The sequence below is a fragment of the Colletotrichum abscissum genome, assembly GCF_030869225.1.
Source record: "Colletotrichum abscissum strain IMI 504890 chromosome Unknown Scaffold_4.1, whole genome shotgun sequence".
NCBI lineage: Eukaryota > Fungi > Ascomycota > Sordariomycetes > Glomerellales > Glomerellaceae > Colletotrichum > Colletotrichum abscissum.
Window position 1 is genome coordinate 1,393,732 of NW_026850320.1, and position 19,461 is coordinate 1,413,192.

Genomic DNA, 19,461 nt, shown 5'->3' on the forward strand with positions numbered 1-19,461 from the left:
CAGCTCCCGCCATTGTTGTTTGGTGGGCCCGTCTTGCTGTATCATTCTTCTTGCTTCGAGGAATTGATGATTCAACGGGATGGCCTCGGCCTCAGGAAACTCGAGTCAGGGTGAGGCCCATCACTGACTAGTCCTGACCCAATCTTGCTCGAAGTCGCCTCTCCGTTCTCCAAAACGTGCCATAAGAAAATCTCTACCCCGTACCAATGAAGCAATGATGACAAAGCACAAGCTCAATGCCGTTATTGTTCTGGCGCTCGACCACCCGGAGCTGGCTGCCCCTTTCGGTGGAGGAGGGCCCCGATAAAGTAAGAACAGCGCAGAAAACATCGGTAGTCGCCTGAGCCGTGCCGGTTGCCAGGTCCGCGGGGCGGGAGGCCGAGGTTTGGTGTACCGTACGGAGCTGCCAACTGGGTAATTCGTAGCATCATAGGTACCCGCAATGAGTCTGGACCACGTCTGCTGGGTGACAGGAGCCGAGGTTCGTTTCGCACTTTGTTGATGGATACCAACGGGATTCTGGCGAGGAAAACGGGGTCCGGGGCAATTGTTGGCTTGTTGCTATGTTCGGTTGAATGATTGCCCCAGCGTCAAGGAGCTTCGACCCAGCTTTCACTTCGTGATGGGATTTCTGATTTCAAAGCCAAATTTCCGCTGGCATTCCACTCCTTGCGTTGTACTCCGTACTCACACGGGAGGCCCCTCCCTCCGCATCGTCGATCATTCATTGATTGTTCTCGAAGTCTCGAAATCTCCGATGACCCTCAAGCGCAGCTAAGCATCGGTGACTGGATGCAAGTGCTTCACTAGCATCCTCGCCTGGCCTCGAACTGTCGCCGCTTCTCGCACTTCGCGTTTCTCGGGCGCGGTATCCGCTGTGATTGTAACCAGTTTGACACCTTCGCGACCGTCGTCAACCCAGAACTCCTCGTAGCCCGTCACTTCGAAGCCCATTTTCTCAAAGCATCTTCGTCCTTCTGGCGTTGCTGTGAGTGCTGCCAAAATGTCAGATCACATCGATATCTCCCTCCCACAATGGACATCAGTCGAAAGCCTGCAACGCCAGCATTGGCCAGCCACCACGAATCACTTACCTGAATAGCCGATGATCGACCATCCCTTCCTCTCTGCAGCAGCTACGACAGCCTGCATCGAGGTCTCGGCGAATCCTCGCACCTTACCCCGCGCCTCAGGCACATCGAACCTCTCGACGTGAAAGACGTGCAGCCCGACCTCTGGATGCTCAGCACCATCGCGAGGAAACATAGTCCCAGCATCCACATCCACTTCCTTGACCTCGCCCGCCAGCAAATCCCGCCACGCAGGTGCCAGTATCGGGAGTGCAATGACGGCTCCGACGAGTGTCTGGGTGTCGTCGTTCTCCACGGCGTCGGCAGAGAGGTAGAAGCAAGTGGCCAGCTCGGGCGCTGCAGTCGTCCAGCTCCGGAGGCGGTCCCAGGTCAGCGGCGCGGGGTACATGTCTTGGTCGGACGCGAAGATGCCCCTCAGGACTTCGTTGGTCATTGGACCCTGGTTCAGAGCAAGAGCTGGTGCTGATGCTGGCATTTCGGCGGTCTTTTGATTCGGCTTTGATAGGAGCTGTGATGGAAAGAAGTCGCGACGAGGTAGTTTGTGGTCGTTGCAGTGTGGAAGTTTCAAAATTTCAATCATGAAATTTGGATTGTGGTGTTGTACAGCACTTCCTTCCTCTGGCCTTCTCTTTGAGGGTGATATGGTGCTGGGTCGCTCTTGGAAAGCGCTGAAGAAGCTACGCTGCAGGTGTTCCCCACCCTACAGCGTGCAAGCTGAGCCCCAGCACATTTCACTTACACCAAGGTCTCTCTAAAGGCACCACTCACAATCACCACCTGATCGTTACAGCCTTGAGTGGCCTTTTTTTGGCGACATGCTCTATTCTCACGACTCTTGTCAGCGTTACATGACGTTATTCCCATGTAACCCATACCCTGAGGCCATCCAATGCCACTCTCTTGCACTGCCGACTTTTTGTTGTGCTCATGTGTAAATGCAAAAGCCTGGTGTCGATGTAGTGCCTCGAGAACTCCTTTCCTTGGTATCCTCCTAGCACTGTCAGACGAGAAACATTGCTGTGCAAAGTCCAGCTGCTTCCTCTCTTGATTGTATAAGGGCCAATGACTAAGCTTCGTCGCCAAACTCAAACATTGCGAGAGGGTCAGGACCACGAGAGATCCAGCGAATCTCACCAGTCAGAGGATCCATGATGCACATGAAGTGAGTCGACTCATTGGTGGTAGGATAGGTAGCGATCCATTCGCGAAGTTTGGCCTCGTCAACGCCAGTCATCTCGCCAGATTTGCTGGCTTCAGCATCAAGCTCAAGATCCGTGCAGCAACTATTCTGCTTGGCCCAGGTGATGTCGTCTCCATTGGTGATAGCACGGACATGTTCAATCCACTTGTCGTGGAAGGCATTCTGACGATCCGCAGACACCTCGATCCAGTCCTCAGATTCCATGAGCTTTGCCCGGGCAGGGTCGGCGCCGTGGCGTCCAGTCATGCGGCCACAGCAGCGTCGATGGTCAGGGTCATGGTTGCACTGAATCTGGAAGACACTGCTCGTCTTGATCTTGCCGTCATGAAGGTCCTTGAGGATGTTCACTACCTCTCTCCCATCGCAGAGGATCAGGTAGCAGGGCGACGCGTCGGAAGAGGCAAGCTTCTTGCCGATGGACGTGATGGGGGTGAGCTTTCTGCTGTCCTCACGGGAACTTGTGTCCTTGGTATCATAGGCCTTGGTATTCTTGAAGGAAATATCCTCGTTGAGGATGATGCGGCGGAGCATTGAGGGAACGGACTCGCGCAAGCCGAATAGGACCTTAATTTGGTGCCTAAGAAGGCTGCCCGAACCACACTAATGGTTTGGGCGGAAGTTGAGAGAGACGGATAGACCTTTGCTAAGATAATCATTAGCCCATGTCAGTCCTCAATGGAAATCTAAGTAGAGCTTACCGGACACCAGTCAGCATGCCGACAAAGCCAGCATAGGTGACTGATCTGGCAATCACCTCATTCGAGTCATTGTTCGTGTTGACATACTCAATGATGACAAGAATATCACGCAGGATATCCATGCCCCACTGCGATGAGTCGTTAGTGCTAGATATTTTTTGTTCAGAAAGGGATATAGCCATACCTCAAGAGTGCGAAAGTGCATCAGATGGTCAGGATTACCGCCGCCAATCTTGCGCTTGGAGTCATTTTTGACCAAGGCAGCTCCAGATGTACATCCAAGCATCAGGTCAAGAAAGGTGTTGAGGGCCATGAGCTGGTGAACGGGGATGCCAGCAATCTCAGCGATGGACTTGATCTCCTTGGTCTGCTCAGGGTCAAAGACCTTACGGAGGGTGAACCGGGAAGTGAACTTGGCAAATCCAGACATGCCCCGAGGTACGGTCGCCTCAATCACCTCGTCAAAGAGAGGGCTCACTTCTCTTATCTTGGGAGCAAGATCCTTGGCGAGCTCAATGTAGCGCTCTTCAGCAGGCTTGCCCATGTCGACCTTGTAGATTGGTATATCATCAGGCTTGAGTGTGAGCATGGTCTGGAAGGCAGCGTGATTCTCATGAAGTGTGCCTTGCAGAGGGTCAAAAGGCTTGGAAGGCTTGATGACACTGTGATCCATGTCGGAGCCAGACTCGAGCATCACCTTGGATGGAGCCGCCATCGTGGCAAGGGTTTGGGGGTGAATAATGAGATTTGCTGAACGTTTCAGATTACTTTGGGAAGCAGGAGATGAAGGAATGAAAGGAGGTCTTACTGTGATGACGATGATATGAATCGCTGATCAGACCTGGGCCTTGTCTTTTGGGTCGATGCTAGTATTGATAAAAGATGCAATGTTGCATGTGATGACGACAACGTGAAATTAGTACTACAGAAGAAAGCCAAAAGAGCTCTTCTCACGCGATGCCAGAAGTGTTAAGTAGATACCTTTGAAGAATATTCTGGTGTTTGGGTTGGGTATCACAGAGAAGGGAGTGCGTAAAGTGGTGGAAAGGTGTGGTGAAGGGGAAAAATAGGGTGCCCAAGCAGGCGGCGATATGGGCTTTCAAATGGGTGCAGGTCCAAGGCGAGTACGGGAAGGGGCGTTTGAGAGCGAAGTTGTTTGACGTGCCTTCCAGATGTAATTGGGGTTTCAAAATCATTCAGGAAGGCAGGAGCAACCAAGTCAATGTGTCTAAGCCTCCTTCTTTTTTAACGAGAAGAAAAAGTATAACGGCTATTTCATCTACCTAGGTATCTGAATCCTCAGTTAAAATGAGTCAGTTTCCTGAGTTGGGATGTGCCAAAGACTCCTTTGGGAATTCGTTTAGAAATTAATCTGAGAAACCAGGTGTAGGGAATAAGGTAGTTTTGAGGGACAAGACGGCGGTCAAGATGAAGAGAGACTCAGGTAAATCCTCAGACTTCTATCAACAGACAATATTATCAAGACATTACAGTGCTTCCTGAGGCTTCGATCACTATCCCTGAAGTATAAAGCTCATCTCACGCATCATGGGGAGAATAGAAGAAAGCGCCAGTTTCATTAGTATTCAATGTAATTACGAGCGAATTCTAGTCTACCTCGCCCCTTGTCCAAATTATGTATAGTTAATCGGTCCTTTCAAAAGGACCCCATCGTACGCGGTGCCAGCATACACATGCTTCGGCACCCTGTAGACTCTAGCGCAGCATTCTATAAGCGCCGTCTATCTCGTCTCTCTCTCCATCGTCACAGCCATACTACCCTTGGGCCGCAGGGTAAAGTTGGGATTGGCAAGCTCTACCACGCCAGTATATCCAGGACGTGGCGAGAACTTGAAGTTCCGCACGAGAGCAAAGATTACGCTCTTAACGTTCAGCAAAGCCATGTTCTTAGCGATGCAGCCTGCCGGGCCCTGGAGGAACGACTCCATGGCGTACGAGTCCTTGGATGCACGGCCGTCGGACCAGCGATCGGGGTCGAAGATGTCGGCAGTCTCACCCCATACAAGGGGGTTGAAGTGTGCCACAGCCGGGCAGAGAGTCACTTGTGTTCCCTTGGGAACGAAGGTTCCGCAGACTGTGACGTCTTCTGCTGCCTCACGAGGGAGGAAGATTCCTATTCATGAATCTGGTCAGCAAATCGAACCCCGAAGTATGTAGTTTCGATAAGGCTTACCAGGGGAGTAAAAGCGCAGCATCTCCTTGAGGAAGTTGTTGACGTAGACCAAATGTTCGGTCTCCTCGTAGGTCGGGTTCCAGTCTCGAGGCTTGCCGGCGCAGAGACCGAGTACTTCTTGCTTCAGGCGCTCCTGCACCTTGGACTCCGTGGCAAGGATATGGGCAATCCACATGGTGATAGATCCAGTAGTTTCGTGGCCTATAACGTAGGGTCAGCGTACATCTTTGGCTGTTCACATTGTGTCTTGTCATACCTCCGGCGATGAAGTTTAGCATCTGTTCATGAAATGTCAGCACACATCAAAGCATCGGGATCACAGGTCTCCGTACGTATTCCAGAAGCTCCAGGTCAGTCCAATTGGTCTGGGTATCGTCAAACTGGCAATCTTCCAAGATGAAGGTTAAGATATCGCGATGCTCAGTTATCTTCTCACTGAGACCAAGCTTCTTCTCAGCAATCATCTCAGCACGGCGGTTCTCAACGCAGGTGAGGAGCATTGTCCGAATCAGGGCAACATCCTTCAGCCATCTCTTGTTGCTAGGAAGAGGGAGCCAAGAGCGGACAGGGATATGGCCATCGATGAAGGTGAGAACGTGGCCGGAAGGAGGCTGGCGGATAATGCGCTCGTACACGTCGTAGAAGTGGGCTTCAGGGATGGAGATGCCGTCGAGATCGCAGCCGATCGAGCCAATGACGAAGACGTCGAGAGTTGCTTTTCGGATGTAGGGTTCGACTTGAGACAGAAGTCAGCATCAGTTAGTCAGGAAAAGACAGTACTTTAGCATACCATCAACAAGCTTGACGTCCTCTCCGCCCATGTTTCGGAAGATTGCTTCACACATCTGATTGGCTTTGAGCTGGAAGACTGGCAGCATCGTGCGCGTATTTTGGTTTGAGAACGCCCCTATGTAGCAATGTCAGTAAAAGTAACGTGAATAAAGCAAGGGGTAACTTGAAATGAAGGAACTCACGGTTCAACTGGGTTCGCTGCTTCTTTCTCTCCTCGCCCTCTGAGAACATGAGTCCATGTCCGGTGATGGGGGAGAACATGCGTGCTGCCAACTGTGACTTTCGGAATGAGAATGCCTTCGTCTGTTGAACCTCTTTGAAAGCCGCCAGACTGTTGACCATGAGAGTCTCAGCATTGAACATAGAGAGGTAGCGCACAAAAGGCGCGTCGGGCCATCGTTTTGTCCAAGATATGAAGATATCGGCTGGCCCCGGGGTTCTGATCTGATTGAGCATCTGACCAATCAGGAAATGACCGCCCTATAAGCTTCGTGAATTAGCGCTTCTGCAATATCTCATATCTTTCAAGTGGTCGTGTCGATCCTTCTGTTGTGTATGTGAGCAAAGTTGGCACTCCTTACCTTTGGTTCTGGAAGGTGCCGCAGCGGTGAGAGGAAGAAAGGATAGAGGAAAGCATTATATCCTAAGAGAAAAGTACATTGCAAGGTGAATGAAGTCAAGATGATCTTGAATGCAGTAGAAAGATCCAGGTACAAAAATCTGATGCCAATAGTTGCAAGTAGAAGCGATATGCCTGTGCAGAGCTTCAAAGCCATGGTTCCAGGGCAAGGGGCAAGAACAAGGATGGCGTAACGTCCAGGTCGGAAGGAGAGATAATAGTGAAGAGATTAACGATGAACTAGGATCAAGGTTAAGAAGAGTTGATACCAGTTCTCTCAACGAAAACTGGATGGGCTGGGTAGAAAGGGAGGCGAAGGTGAAAAGGCGAAGTGGGTGGAAAGGCGGAAAGGTGAAGCCTGTAGATTGGAAGTCGAATTGAGCTCTTTTGTAAACGTCTAGAGTTCCCAAGAGATCGGACGACATTCCATGAGAAGGAGCGAATGCCCATCTTTAAGGAAGGAATATCAAAACCTAGAGGAGAAAAAAGCAAGCCATTGTCGATATTCCGCCTTTCACCTTTGATTCTATTTTCTACCGGGCCTTTGACCCGCCAAACATGTCACCCAAAGGGATTTCTTCCTAGACCGAATCTGCAACTTCGATGCTTACCCCCCATTAAGCCATCACAATCCTTCGCCAGGGGTGTTCCAAGCCATGTCCGGACCAACGGTATCGAAGACAAGACAGGCAAACAATTCCCACCCAAGTCAAAACGCCACCAACTGCAACTCCCAACAATGTTTGACAGGATGACCCTGGCCCGGCATCTGCACTTCTTTGATCACAAGACAACGATAATTCAAGTCTTGCTGTAACACAGAAATCAAGCCACTGGATCTGCATATCCGGAAAGACATGAGTGCTTCTTTCGCTGTTTACATCCCGGTCGACGAGGGCCTGACGTTAATGAGGGGTGGGGGAGGGGGTGTAAGAGAGAATCTCAGGATTTTCAAGCGTGAGACTGATCCTTGCTCCCGCATGGCTGACGCCCACGCTAGGAGAGCCGATCCGCAAAACTCCCACGAGAATGTAAGCAATGTCTAGTGCAAGGGGGATTAAAAGGAAGCATATGCGCCAAGAGGGCAAACAAACTCTTCTTCCACGACTGCCTTGACAGAGATTATCCTGCTGACCATTGAACTCCTTAGGATTGTGCCGTTGAAGCGGGGTAGGTGAAAAGAACTGCCAACGCCCGCTGGAAAGCATGGCTTTTGCAACAGGGTAAAAGCCATATGGCATACAATGTGTGCCGGCCACAGCGGATGCTGCCGCGAGGTTACACGGGTCCCGGATCTTTGGAACAAGGCACCCCCTTCTCTCGGCAACTCGTTCTCCAGGTCGAATAAGACAACAGAGATTGCGTCTGCCTACAGAGACACCTGAAATCAAGACGTACCGATTCGCCTTATGCCAACTTTTGAAAGTTCCCGACCATCCAATCATTCTGGGGTGGAGACAGTGAGAGAGAAAACAAGGGGAAACTATTGATGTCGGCGTAACAAGTTGGGAAGTCCTTGCGAGTTGGCTGTTTTCTTGGCCTCTTGAGCGGCTGGCTGTTGGGTAGACGCCTGTCCCGTTCCATCTCCCCACCTCCCAGCGCGAACTCGGGCTCTTGCTCCTCGAGGCCTGCCCTGCAAGACGGGTTATTGCTGCATCGTCATTTTTGAGGTGCACCCGCAGTGCATGCTCTGCTCGAGATGAAGCAAATCTCATGCATACTTTGAGATGTTCCAAGGCTGAACTGATTATTTCGGCTCGCGATTGGTGGATATATATGCGCTCTCCGCTGACTTTCCTGTGTGACAAAGCCAACATGGACAGATGCCTCCATGTTACGGAGACATTTCAAGGGGGCATGTGTGATTCCGTGTTGCAGACAGTGCTTCCGCTGAAACTGCCCTGCCTGGCAAGGATAGTCTGCCAGATCTGGGTTTGGATACCGATATATCGCTCGCTCATGCTGGGTGACTGTGTGTCGGTTCCCATGAACCTGTTTCTGTTTCTGATCCGGCGGAGCATCTGCGATCGATCGTACAGAGATCTATCTACCAGAGGACCCATAATTCCGGCCGTCTTCGATTCCCGAGAATCGCTTACACAAATTGGGTGGCTGAAACTCGGCCAATAGGGACTTATGTAGTTGACTTCCGCGAGCCCTGTACGATAGCACCCTGACACGGCGCTTCGAGGCCAGTGTGGGCTGTTTTGCTGTTTCTCATGAGTAAAATTGAGGCAAAATGGAGGCGATCTGCGATTGTATTGCTTCTTTGGCGACTGAGTTTTCTGAAGATGTCGGGTCGGGGATTCTCTGATGTCCGGTGATATGGTATAGTAGGTTTGTGATGGGAGCACAGTAAACCACATACAATGATGGAAAAGGAGTCACGACTCAAGAATCTCGTAAAGGGCTGCATGACCATCTCAGTGAGTTGTGAGAGGTAGTCAGTTACCCTCTCAAGCCATAGAGAAAATCGCAAGTCGCACAAAAAAGGGGGAAGCTCGTCAGAGATTACAGGCTGTCTCAGCTTCATCCACTCTTAAGATCTCAGATATCTCTCTTCCTGCCAATCGGGTTACAGAATAGAATGCTAGTCAACAAGATTTTAACGCCTTCTTACCTGATCTTGTTCTTTCCTTTTTTGATTCTTTCTGCTATCACTTTTCTTTCTACATATCCATCGAAGAATGCTCTTCAAAGACAGAAAAGGAATCGGGTTCATAGAAATAGGGTTCATAGAAATAAAGAAAAAAAGAACAGTGACAATAAAATAGACACAATAGGAAAAGAGCCAGGGAGTGTACCTATAGAGCAGCAAGCAATCTTGTCACGCGCTTGCGTGCACCTCCAACCCCCATTTTACACCCCAGCTAGGTAGCCCCGGAGTGGATGCAGATTGTCATCAGAGATTACTGAACCCCTCGGTGTGAGATGTGACACAAGACACTATGAGCGTAATCTGGGTCTACCCAGGAGCCTGGCTGCTAGATCGGTCGTGTGCGAGTAACTGTCTCTGGATGGCTGATCGTCAGACGTGAGCTGTTATTTTTGGGTTTGCTAGTTAAGCTTGTTAGACATGAGATGAACGGACTATCGATCCTGTCCTCGTTGACTCAAATAGGGAAGTTATACGTACTGGCTTTAGGAGGCTTTGAATGTGTACAGAGATTCTGTCTGGCGAGAGTGGTCGGGAGGAGCTGAAATACTGGCCAAGTACACATCTGTGAAGCTCTCTTAGCTCAGGCATTGTCAAGGACCGTATTTTTCCTGGAGGTTTGTCAATCTTCAGCTCACTTACCAAGAACATATGGTGAAGTATGGCTTTCTTGTCAGTTGTATGATGTTTTTCTGCCCTGAATTGAAAAGCATTCTCCCGCATCACTCCTCAAGTTCTGAGGCTAATCCATTACCTCATCCCACAAGTTGCCAGCATTGCTTGCCATGAATGCTTGCGTGGTGGCATCACTGATCATAGGTAATAACTGCATGATGAGACTTAGGGGACCAGCGATGCTTGTAAAAGATATTCAAAATCTGAATGAAGCAACGTGAACCTCGAAATATGTCGAGAGCAAAAGAAACTTCTGGACAGCAATCTTCGGGTTGCAGATACCGGAAAACTTACTTTAGTTGCTGTCGTCGGCGTTGGTGTCTGCGTTGCTGCAGTTATTCGGGACTCAGACAACTCAAGAGTATCTCTTGAGTTAACAATCATTACCACTCAACTCAATTAAACACTGGCTCTCAGTTTTTGATAAGGTAGCAAACAGTCCAGCTACGCGATTGCACCTAAACTTCAACACAAACTGACACTACAAAACTGTCACATTTACAACGCCAGACTGGAAAATACACCGACCAAACTGTTCCCAAAGACTCCTCGTTGCTGCTGCGACAAAGCAACGAAGTTGTCTCTTCCCTACAACCGACCCACATTCTTCACTCATCTTCAAGACTGAAGAAAGCATATCGCACCCAAAAGGCTTAACCTCGGCAAAACCAAAAGGCCCACCTACCAAACGGCCGAGACATCGGCGCCCGAGCACCACCTCGGATTGCCGATGTTATCCGAGTCAGCACGCCGCCAGCTCTCCGAGCCGAAGCCAAACTCACGTCCGAGGCCATGTAGCCGGCACGACCGCTAATTGGTTTGTCAAGTCCGCAGATGCCCCACGCTTGAGGCGAGGCTGAGAACTTCATGAGAATGATGCCGTTTCGTTCGGCGCAAGGCTATATGTACTCCGAGCAACGTCGGTGATAGTAGATACCTGATGACAATGCGAAACTGGTTCGAGGGAACACGAGTCGTCGAATAGCAGCGCGGGCATTCGTCATCAATAGATAATGGACTAAGTTTAGAATCTGGGGCAATTGTCACCTTGAACATATAAAAGAGAGCACATGGGGCCAGTGGAGCTTGGTCAGGTCTTGTTCAAAGAACGAAAAAGGAACTCATATGCTTTGCGTGACTCCTATGCTACGTACAACTGGTACAACTACAATCTCCCAGCAAGACCGAGCCTTCCTCCCAGTGTCCAAAACAGAAATCTATTCCTCCGCTTGTTTATGCAATTCGACCGCGTCGGTGGTATCTATCTCCGTCCCAGTCTCGCCTCATTTCGAGTCTAATCGCGTTGTCGGGGGAAAAGGTAGGTAAATAGGGGGTCGTTTTGAGGAAGGTGGGAAGCCGCCCGCTGTGGTTGGTTTATCGTATAGCTACAGGGATGGTGGTTTGTGTGTCTGTAGCTGTATTTACAAGGTATCCATCTTGTCGAGGATGGCCTTGGTGAACTGGTGGGTGGTGGCCTCACCGCCCATGTCACGGGTGCGGACCTGGCTGTTGGGTTGTTAGCAGCTATTCTCATTGCAATCCCAGGAGAGACGAAAGAACTTACCCCTCGGCAATGACGCCGTAGATGGCCTGGGAAATGCGGTTGGCGTGGTCATCGAGACCAAGGTGACGGAGAAGCATGGCACCGGACAGAATCAGAGCAGTGGGGTTGGCCTGGTCCTTGCCCTTGATGTCGAGGCCGACGTGACGGCAACCGGGCTCGAAGACAGCAACATCACGGCCCATGTTGCAACCGGGGACGATACCAGCACCACCGACAAGGGCAGCGCCGATGTTGGACAGAATGCCACCGTACAGGTTAGGCATGACCATGACATCGAACTGCTGGGGCTTGCTAACAGCCTGCATGGAGGCGTTGTCGACAATCATGTCGTTGACCTCGAGGGTGGGGTAGTCGTTGGCGACACGGTGGAAGGTGGAGCGGAAGAGACCGTCAGCCAACTTCATGATGTTGGCCTTGTGAATGCAGGTGACCTTCTTGCGGTTGTTGGCCAGGGCGAAGTTGAAGGCGAACTTGGCGATGCGCTCAGACTTGGCGCGGGTGATGATCTTGAGGGACTCGACGACACCGGGGACGGACTGGTGCTCAAGGCCAGAGTACTCACCCTCGGTGTTCTCACGGATGATGGCGAGGTCGACACCCTCATGGCGGGTCTGGTAGCCGGGAATGTTCTTGATGAGGGAGATGGAGGCGTAGATGTCGAGCTCCTGGCGCATGGCGACGTTGAAGGACTGGTGGCCGGAGCGCTCAATGGGAGTGTGAAGGATACCCTTGAGGCCGAGCTTGTTGCGGCGAAGGGAGGCGACGGACTCGCGGAAGAGGTCCTCAGTCTTCTCGGGGGTGGTTGTGTTGAGACCGGAGACCTCGACCTGCTCCCACTCAATGGGGACGTTGTCGGCCTTGAAGATGGTCTTGACGCTCTCGGCGACCTCGGCACCGATACCGTCACCAGGGATCAACGTGACCGTGTACTTGCCGCCAAACTTGGTGGGCTTGAAGATGTCAGAGCCGACCGTGGCGTAGGCGCGCGCGGGCTGCGCGGTGCGCAGAATCTGCGTGGGGGAGGATTGTTAGCCATTTGTCCGTGGGTTATCGTGGTATATCTGGCTGCATGTGTGACCATTTTCTGGTGGTCGTGTGCTTTGTGTGCTTGTGAATATGTCTGCTTCTCGTGTATTCCTTTCAAAAACTTTCATCCTGGCCGACGTCGTCATGTTCTCTGCGTCATCTACCAGGTCGCAATTTGGTGCTTGTTGTTATTGTTTCTCCCCCTCTTACATCGCAGCCTTGCCTCTGCGATCACGATGTACAGACACACACCGAGAAAAAAACCACGTCGCGGCTTGCACAGCAGAAAAGGGACTCAATTGAGAGTTGGCAAAGAGGCGACGTACCTGCGCAGTGCGGGCGGATCCTCGGGAAAGCATCGTGACGGTCGTTGGTGCCTCGTGAGGGTATTCGCGGAGCAATAGATATTGTTCGGGATCGGAGGAGTTGGGGAGTGGAAGAATTCAGAAAAAGAGTGGAATTCGAGAAAGGCAGAGTTGCTGGCTGTCAAATGCCGCAAGAGCAAGGCACCACGGCGACAGACGGGGACGGTAACTGGGAACGGTACACGGTCAAAGTACAGACCGAAGGTGGCAGATACTGACTGAGGCAGGCTTTTTTTTTCTGCTCCTGCTCTTTCTCGGCTGGCCGTCGTGCTTTCCGTTCTTTCTCTCCAACGCCTGCGCAGGTGGGGCACCATGGGGATTCCGTAAGTGGCTGGTCTCCAATTCTCTGCCGTTTCCAGTTATCTGAATGGCTGGAACTGACCATCAGACCCGCTTTATTCTTTTCCGGGCGGTCGGAAGAATGGAGGGCGACATCCGCGGGAAAGAGAGACTGCGCAGTGCCCGCGCCTGCTTCAATGTTCAGCCAGTGCAGCAGTTCTGTCACTCGGGAAGGGAAGGAACCAAACGTGGGGCACCTTGCCTTTTTCGGTCTTAGCGTCTCCATTCTCTCTTCTTCGCGGTTGAGCCTCGGATCTGGACTCACAGTATCCCACGACGTCACGTGTCGCAATTCAATTGTGACTCGCTCATTCTCATCTTTGGTTTCTCAACTCACGTTGACCTCTCAATGAGTGCTCATATGTAGCCTCATGTGTTGATTTGAGGCTTCATCTCATCAGCAATCCTAGTTCTCATACGGGCGTTTTCGGTCAACGTCGGCTATCTCACATCTTAATGAGCCGCGCCTGCCCATCCTTTCCGGAGAAATCCCCGCCAGCCCACCTCTCCACTCCTTTTGTGAGACCGCCAAGTCGGTCTTAGGCCTCCCTGGCCGTATCTGCGATGTTGCGACTTCATTCGGCCGAGCGCGATCTTTACTCATTACAACACGGATACCAGCAGAATGAAACCCGCAGTTGTTATCTCGACAAGATCAATTTCAGCTTACAATATGATTCAATTTCGTCAAAGTCAGGAAAAAGACCTAGCGTTTGGCCGGCATTCTCAGTCAAAGATTGCTGTGGCTGCGAAATCGCGGAGATATCCTCCCCAAAACATCACAACGGCTAGCCCAGCCAGCCTTTACATTGCCAATGAATGTGGTGAGTCCGTACGAGAGAAGCGAGTACGGCCCTGTCCCGACAGCTTAATCAAGAATGTCGATGCCATTGTAACCAGATGCTTCGACTCCCCACTCGAAACAGTCTGCAAACAAGCGTCCGCCATCGCTTTTGCCCAGGGGAGCCCCACCTATGGTTCATCTCAGAATCAGCCAATGTGCCGTCTTCACTATCCTGGACGCAAAGGGTACTTACAGTCCATATTCTCGATAGACAAGATGCGCTGCTGGCACAGCGCCTCGTTGAGCCCGCCTACTTTATCCTCAATGATGTCTTGAACGGTCTTGCCCGCAGGACAAGCAATGGTATTGTTCCTCGGCTTGATCCAGAAGTGAATCATGCCGACATCGTACAGCCTGGTATTGTTCACCGCATCGTCGACCTGGCGGTTATAACTCGTGAAATAGTGTCCGTCCTTTCCACGTGAAACGTCCTTGACGAACTGATCGGCTCCTCGCTGTCGGATCGTCTTGATGGACTGTTCACAGAAATCCTTGACAATTGCTTTCACGGGCAGGTATGTCGGCCGGTAATCCTTGGTGTTCCAGCATTCTCCTCTTCCGTCTTCCAGTACCCCTTGTTGCTGGTATTGATACTCGAACTTTGCGATTCCGCAGCCCTCGTAGTTCATGTTAATCTTTTCATGCATCCAGAACTCATCGCCGCGGCCTATCGAGATACCGTCAGTATTGCTCATCTAGGCGATGGCATGAGGCCGTAGTAGGACGTAAAGTAAGCTGATGGGGGCAGATTCACTTACACGAACCCGCGTTGCGCAAAGTGCTGAAGACTTGCACGCAGCTTCCTTGACAATCCTCACCCGTCTGTACCCAGTCGAAGGTGACTTTTCTAGCTCTGTCTATTTTGGCTTGATTGCCACCGAAGACGCCAGTCCATGGCCCGTCCGTCCAAGCTCCTCCCATCTTGGTTATTGTGCGGCACATCGTGTTGAGTAAACTGCGACGTATCTGCTTCAGTATGCTCAGTGAGCATTATGATCATGGGACAGGGTATCTTACGGCCACCAATTGTAATAATAGACTTGCCATTTTTCGGGGCAGGTGATGTTGTAGACGGGAGCGTCATCCAAGTCTGAGAGCGAGATATCGTCCATTCCATTCATTCCCACTACGCCAGTAATGCTGTTCTCTTCGTAGTAGGCGTCGACGTCCTCTTGAGTGAGGATGAAAGTCTTCGTCGGAGCTGCGGGCTTTGCGGCTTCGGGGAGATCGACATCGACAACGTTCGTTGGAGAAGCCTGGCCGATGCCGAGCACAGCGGCGAGCACCCAGGGTAGGCTCAAGATGGCCAGCATTATGGGTGAGATCAAGATCTTGTGTAAAGAGAGATGGGCGTAATGAGAAGTGCGATGCTTCAAAGCGAGAGCGGAAACCTTTGGATGATCAAGTACTTGATGATGATTATCTGGCGACTGCGATGAATTCGAATGATTGAATAGTTGAAGAGAAGAGGTCATGAGAAAGTTGATCTTGTCACTGCCCCTTTTATCGTCGGCCGTATCGTCTTGAAAACACCAGCAACGCTTCAGTATCGCCAATCATCGCCAATCATCGTCAATCATTGCGTACTCAGGAGATATAGTCCCTGATGATCTGTGCCACTACAAGAACGCTGCACACGATAACGAAGTTCCTCGAGGTGGTAAGAGCGAAAATTTTCAAACACGATGTTATCTTTTGCCTCTCTAAAGCTCGTCCCACCATCGAAAGAGAATCCAATAGGGATGCACGCCTTTCGTTCCGTGCCGTTGCAGTGTGACCGCAAACAAGGCCCTCGTCTAGAGCTCAAGACATCTCATCTCCCGGTCAAACTTGAGATCGCAGTCACAACTCCGATGACACGAAATTTGATGATATTCAGGCTACATCAAGGCAAACAAATGGTATTCATCTGGCCTAGAATGGCCAACACACAGCCACATCAGGAGGCACGGCATGGCACTGTATACCATGAATCCATGATTGCCACCCAATATTTGGGAAGCCATTTCCCGTGACCTAAATTATCCAGATCACCGAGTCAGTGCCAGGTTCGGAACTGAAGGCCGCTCGGGTTCTCGAGCCGGGCCGTCACAGCTCATGCCTAGACCCCGACTGGATGACTATACAGATACACCCAGCTCCAGGGTTTTTTCTCTAGTTCCAGACTCATGGTATTTTCAGCTCGCACGTAGTTTACTATGACATCAGATGAGCTCAAGGCCATACACCTTGGGATGAGATTCCACCAAAGTTATGCTATTGCCTAAAGATTGCACGAAGCGTGAAAAAGAAACATTCCGACGAAGTCGTCATACATTGTACAATGAATGCCTCCGAAACCACCGAGATTGAGACACGCTAAGTTGTAGTTCGACATCGTAATGGCAGTGTTGCGGACATTATGCCAAAGCGGCATAGTCATCGTGATATCAGGCAACCATTTCCCACGATCGCACGTTTGTCTCACGCCACGATATCCTGAGAACCTCAAGAGGACGAGTCGGAAGTGGTCCAATGCCTTTTCTCGCTGACTTCTTTGGCTCAAGAATGACTATTTTTAGGCGCCCGTAAAAGGGAACAGCAGACTTTGAGCAACTATCGTGGCATTCACCACAACTTCTTAGGTGACATGTGACCTCGATCAAGAGCACCAAAGCACTTAGCCGCATCTGTGTATCTGGCAAAAGGCACCGCGGAAACCTCTCCACGGTTCCGATCTAAGATGTGTGGTCTGTTGTGTCCGAGGCGACTGTCCTCGTCCCGGATACCCGCAGGAATCTATTTCGTCACCGCCACAATCTGAACATTGAAATCCCCGGGCTTTTCTCCGCCAGGTAACACCAAGTATTTTCTACCGGTAAAGCGAGTCTACATAGTACCACTTGGCTTTATTACCTCCGAGCTCTCGTTGATGTCAAACCTCAAAGGTGAGGCTGTAGAGATTACTTAGATATTCAAACCCCCATACGACAGTTGCAAAGGAAAGCCTGGAAGTACGCTTGCGTTCTACCAAATGCAGGTGGAGTGAAAATATCTAGATCAGGTGCCAGATTGACTGGTGAACGATATGGGCAATTTCATGCAGATGCTAGTTAGCTCGGCAATAGCTTGTCGAATAGATTCCAGGCTGTACCGTAAAAGAGCCTGCTACATTATCATCACGATCGACAACATAGAAGGCAACGTCATCAGGCTATCATCGAATTATAAGTACGGTGCTAGTTATGGAGCTTCCGATACTGAGTCGAGATACGGCAATCATGAAGTTGAACCCGAGACCTATGAGTCCAGTGGTACCCAGACAGCGTCAAACGTGGTCAGACATCATCAACTTGAAAGCTATGACGGTCAGGGTTGACTTCGACTGGCTTCCACCTTTGGGGACTTGTGTTACGCGATGTAATGGCCAGCCAGGCCAGGAGTCATGGTGGTGACTCCCTTCCCCTTGGGCTAGCTGTTCTCAAGTTCCTTCAGACCGCACTGAGTGGTGGCGCAGCCATGCTTACATTTTGCCGAAATTTTACATTTTGCCAAATCGTCTACTATGATTGCGTTGTTGCATAGTCACTCAAGAATACTGCAAAGATGAAGTTCTCGTTCCAATGCAACTTGTACTTCATGACTGTTAGATGTTGGAGTCTCAGTCAATGCATGGTGAGATGTATTGAATTTTCATAGTATCGTTACGATTCCTCATGATCTATGGTATATTATGAATCCAGCAATTAAGTTTCAAAAGCACGTATGCTACGTTTTCGAGACGACCATCGAGAGCGTAGATCAGCCCTTCGCCACGCTGTCAAAGTAATATCAAATAGCTCTAAAATCAATGCCATGCCATTTAAACAAATATCCACACTCCCCAAGCGCCTCAGAAAGAATCACTGTTTCTGCGCAATGATTCTATAACTCGTCGTCACCAACCGCATGGTGTCCATCTTGACAAAAGCCTGCCCATCCAGACAAAGCCGGTTGATGAGCGTCTTGAAGTGGGGCGGCAGCAAGTGCACCTTGGCCAGACCAAGAATAACCTGTCGCAAACTGCGAAAGTACACGTCGGCCTTGTCGATGAGTGGCGCCTGTAGTCCATCTATGCTGGCATTGTCCGACTTCAAAATGGCGAAACCAGCATCTTTCAAGGCTTTTTCGAAAGTTTCGGGCGTCGGTGTCCCCACAGCTCCGATCAGTGGCTTTGTCCGCCGCATCAACTCCGCGTGCTCCGGGTTCGTCGCATCGTACGCCGGCAGACTAACCCAATCCAGCAGCGAAATCTTGGCGCCGGGCTTCAGGACGCGGCGCAGCTCGCTGAAAAGTTTCGGGAGGTCTTTGCACAGGCTAAGCGCCTGGATCTGGTAGAATGCGTCAAAAGAGTTGTCCTTGAAGGGCAGCGGCAGCTCGTTCATGTCCTGAATCGTGAAGCTGTTTTCCAGACCCATCTGCTCGGTGAAGTCCCTGGCCTGGGCGATCTGGTTCGGGTCAATGTTTAGACCGGTGACCACGGCGCCGGTGACAGCCGCCATGTGGGCCGCGACTCTTCCGCGGCCGCATCCAAGGTCCAGGACCCTGTCTCCGGGTTTCAGACCAATATCCTGGGCGATCGACTCCTCGTACAGCATCTGATTATCGAGAACGGACGCCTTCTTGTCCATCAAGGGAGGGATGTACATCTTCTCCACGTCGCCCAGCGCGCAAAGGTGATTCAGGACTCCATAGTAAGCTTGCAAACAATCGCCGACTTTGGTCTTGTAATCCGGGCCAAGCGTCTTAACCATCTGCTCCTCATCTGCCCAGTCAAGGCTGTAAATGACATAAGATGCCATAAAATCGTCAACTTGTTTTGGCGTCAAGTCAAGGAGGTACTTGAATGACTTCCAGAACGTCTTGGACCGCTTAGGCGATGCTGTGCGGTTGATTTCATGTTTTGCGCCGTTGTTGCTGTGGTCGCTATTGCTGCGGCCAAGATGCAGGCCATGCTTCTTCTTCCATGATGCCTGACCGGCGGGCTTCAATGTTGAGACGTCATCTGAGGTCTCGCTGGGACGGGGACTCGTATCACCGATGTGAGGTATTGTTGTCGCCGATGGCGGTTGCGCAATCGCTGCCGCTGCTGACATGACTGCGAGTGGAATGGCAGATGACGTGCGGCTGTAGGGAATTCAGGGGGCTTGTGGTTCTGTTCGCAGGTGAGAGGTAAGACGACCAACAGAAGAGAGAAAATCAAGAGAGGCAGGAAGGCAAGCAAGCTGGGTATCACAGTGTGCATCCAAGAAATGATGGAGAGGCGAAAGGGGACAGGTGATGGGCGGCCCAAAGTCCTTTATACATAGTACTCTCATTTCTTTACTCGTCTGTTTGGCATTCGATCAATCATCAATGACCGAATGGCAAACCACCCAG

The 19,461-nt window shown here is 50.9% G+C and overlaps 7 protein-coding genes across 7 annotated transcripts; all 7 read right to left on the minus strand.

The window, feature by feature from the left end:
- Nucleotides 1-774: 774 nt before the first annotated feature.
- Nucleotides 775-1,566, minus strand: CABS01_02403 (uncharacterized protein; the record flags this gene model as incomplete). The annotated part of the gene is made up of 2 exons (XM_060535781.1): nucleotides 775-995; nucleotides 1,095-1,566. 2 exons carry the CDS (start codon nucleotides 1,564-1,566, stop codon nucleotides 775-777), a joined length of 693 nt encoding a protein of 230 aa, XP_060396086.1.
- A 591-nt stretch (nucleotides 1,567-2,157) lies between these two features.
- Nucleotides 2,158-3,705, minus strand: CABS01_02404 (uncharacterized protein; the record flags this gene model as incomplete). Its single annotated transcript, XM_060535782.1, has 3 exons — nucleotides 2,158-2,878; nucleotides 2,991-3,118; nucleotides 3,175-3,705. The coding sequence occupies 3 exons, from the start codon at nucleotides 3,703-3,705 to the stop codon at nucleotides 2,158-2,160; spliced, it is 1,380 nt and encodes a 459-aa protein (XP_060396087.1).
- Nucleotides 3,706-4,732: 1,027 nt separating this feature from the next.
- On the minus strand, nucleotides 4,733-6,752 carry CABS01_02405 (cytochrome P450; the record flags this gene model as incomplete). Its single annotated transcript, XM_060535783.1, has 7 exons — nucleotides 4,733-5,124; nucleotides 5,185-5,385; nucleotides 5,441-5,462; nucleotides 5,517-5,920; nucleotides 5,975-6,091; nucleotides 6,159-6,456; nucleotides 6,558-6,752. 7 exons carry the CDS (start codon nucleotides 6,750-6,752, stop codon nucleotides 4,733-4,735), a joined length of 1,629 nt encoding a protein of 542 aa, XP_060396088.1.
- Nucleotides 6,753-7,500: 748 nt separating this feature from the next.
- On the minus strand, nucleotides 7,501-8,310 carry CABS01_02406 (uncharacterized protein; the record flags this gene model as incomplete). Its single annotated transcript, XM_060535784.1, has 1 exon — nucleotides 7,501-8,310. The coding sequence occupies one exon, from the start codon at nucleotides 8,308-8,310 to the stop codon at nucleotides 7,501-7,503; it is 810 nt and encodes a 269-aa protein (XP_060396089.1).
- Nucleotides 8,311-11,347: 3,037 nt separating this feature from the next.
- On the minus strand, nucleotides 11,348-12,875 carry CABS01_02407 (isocitrate dehydrogenase subunit 1; the record flags this gene model as incomplete). Its single annotated transcript, XM_060535785.1, has 3 exons — nucleotides 11,348-11,432; nucleotides 11,491-12,500; nucleotides 12,843-12,875. 3 exons carry the CDS (start codon nucleotides 12,873-12,875, stop codon nucleotides 11,348-11,350), a joined length of 1,128 nt encoding a protein of 375 aa, XP_060396090.1.
- A 1,213-nt stretch (nucleotides 12,876-14,088) lies between these two features.
- Nucleotides 14,089-15,377, minus strand: CABS01_02408 (uncharacterized protein; the record flags this gene model as incomplete). The annotated part of the gene is made up of 4 exons (XM_060535786.1): nucleotides 14,089-14,192; nucleotides 14,258-14,731; nucleotides 14,823-15,019; nucleotides 15,082-15,377. 4 exons carry the CDS (start codon nucleotides 15,375-15,377, stop codon nucleotides 14,089-14,091), a joined length of 1,071 nt encoding a protein of 356 aa, XP_060396091.1.
- Nucleotides 15,378-17,945: 2,568 nt separating this feature from the next.
- CABS01_02409 (methyltransferase domain-containing protein) lies at nucleotides 17,946-19,178 on the minus strand (the record flags this gene model as incomplete). The annotated part of the gene is made up of 1 exon (XM_060535787.1): nucleotides 17,946-19,178. The coding sequence occupies one exon, from the start codon at nucleotides 19,176-19,178 to the stop codon at nucleotides 17,946-17,948; it is 1,233 nt and encodes a 410-aa protein (XP_060396092.1).
- Nucleotides 19,179-19,461: the final 283 nt, after the last annotated feature.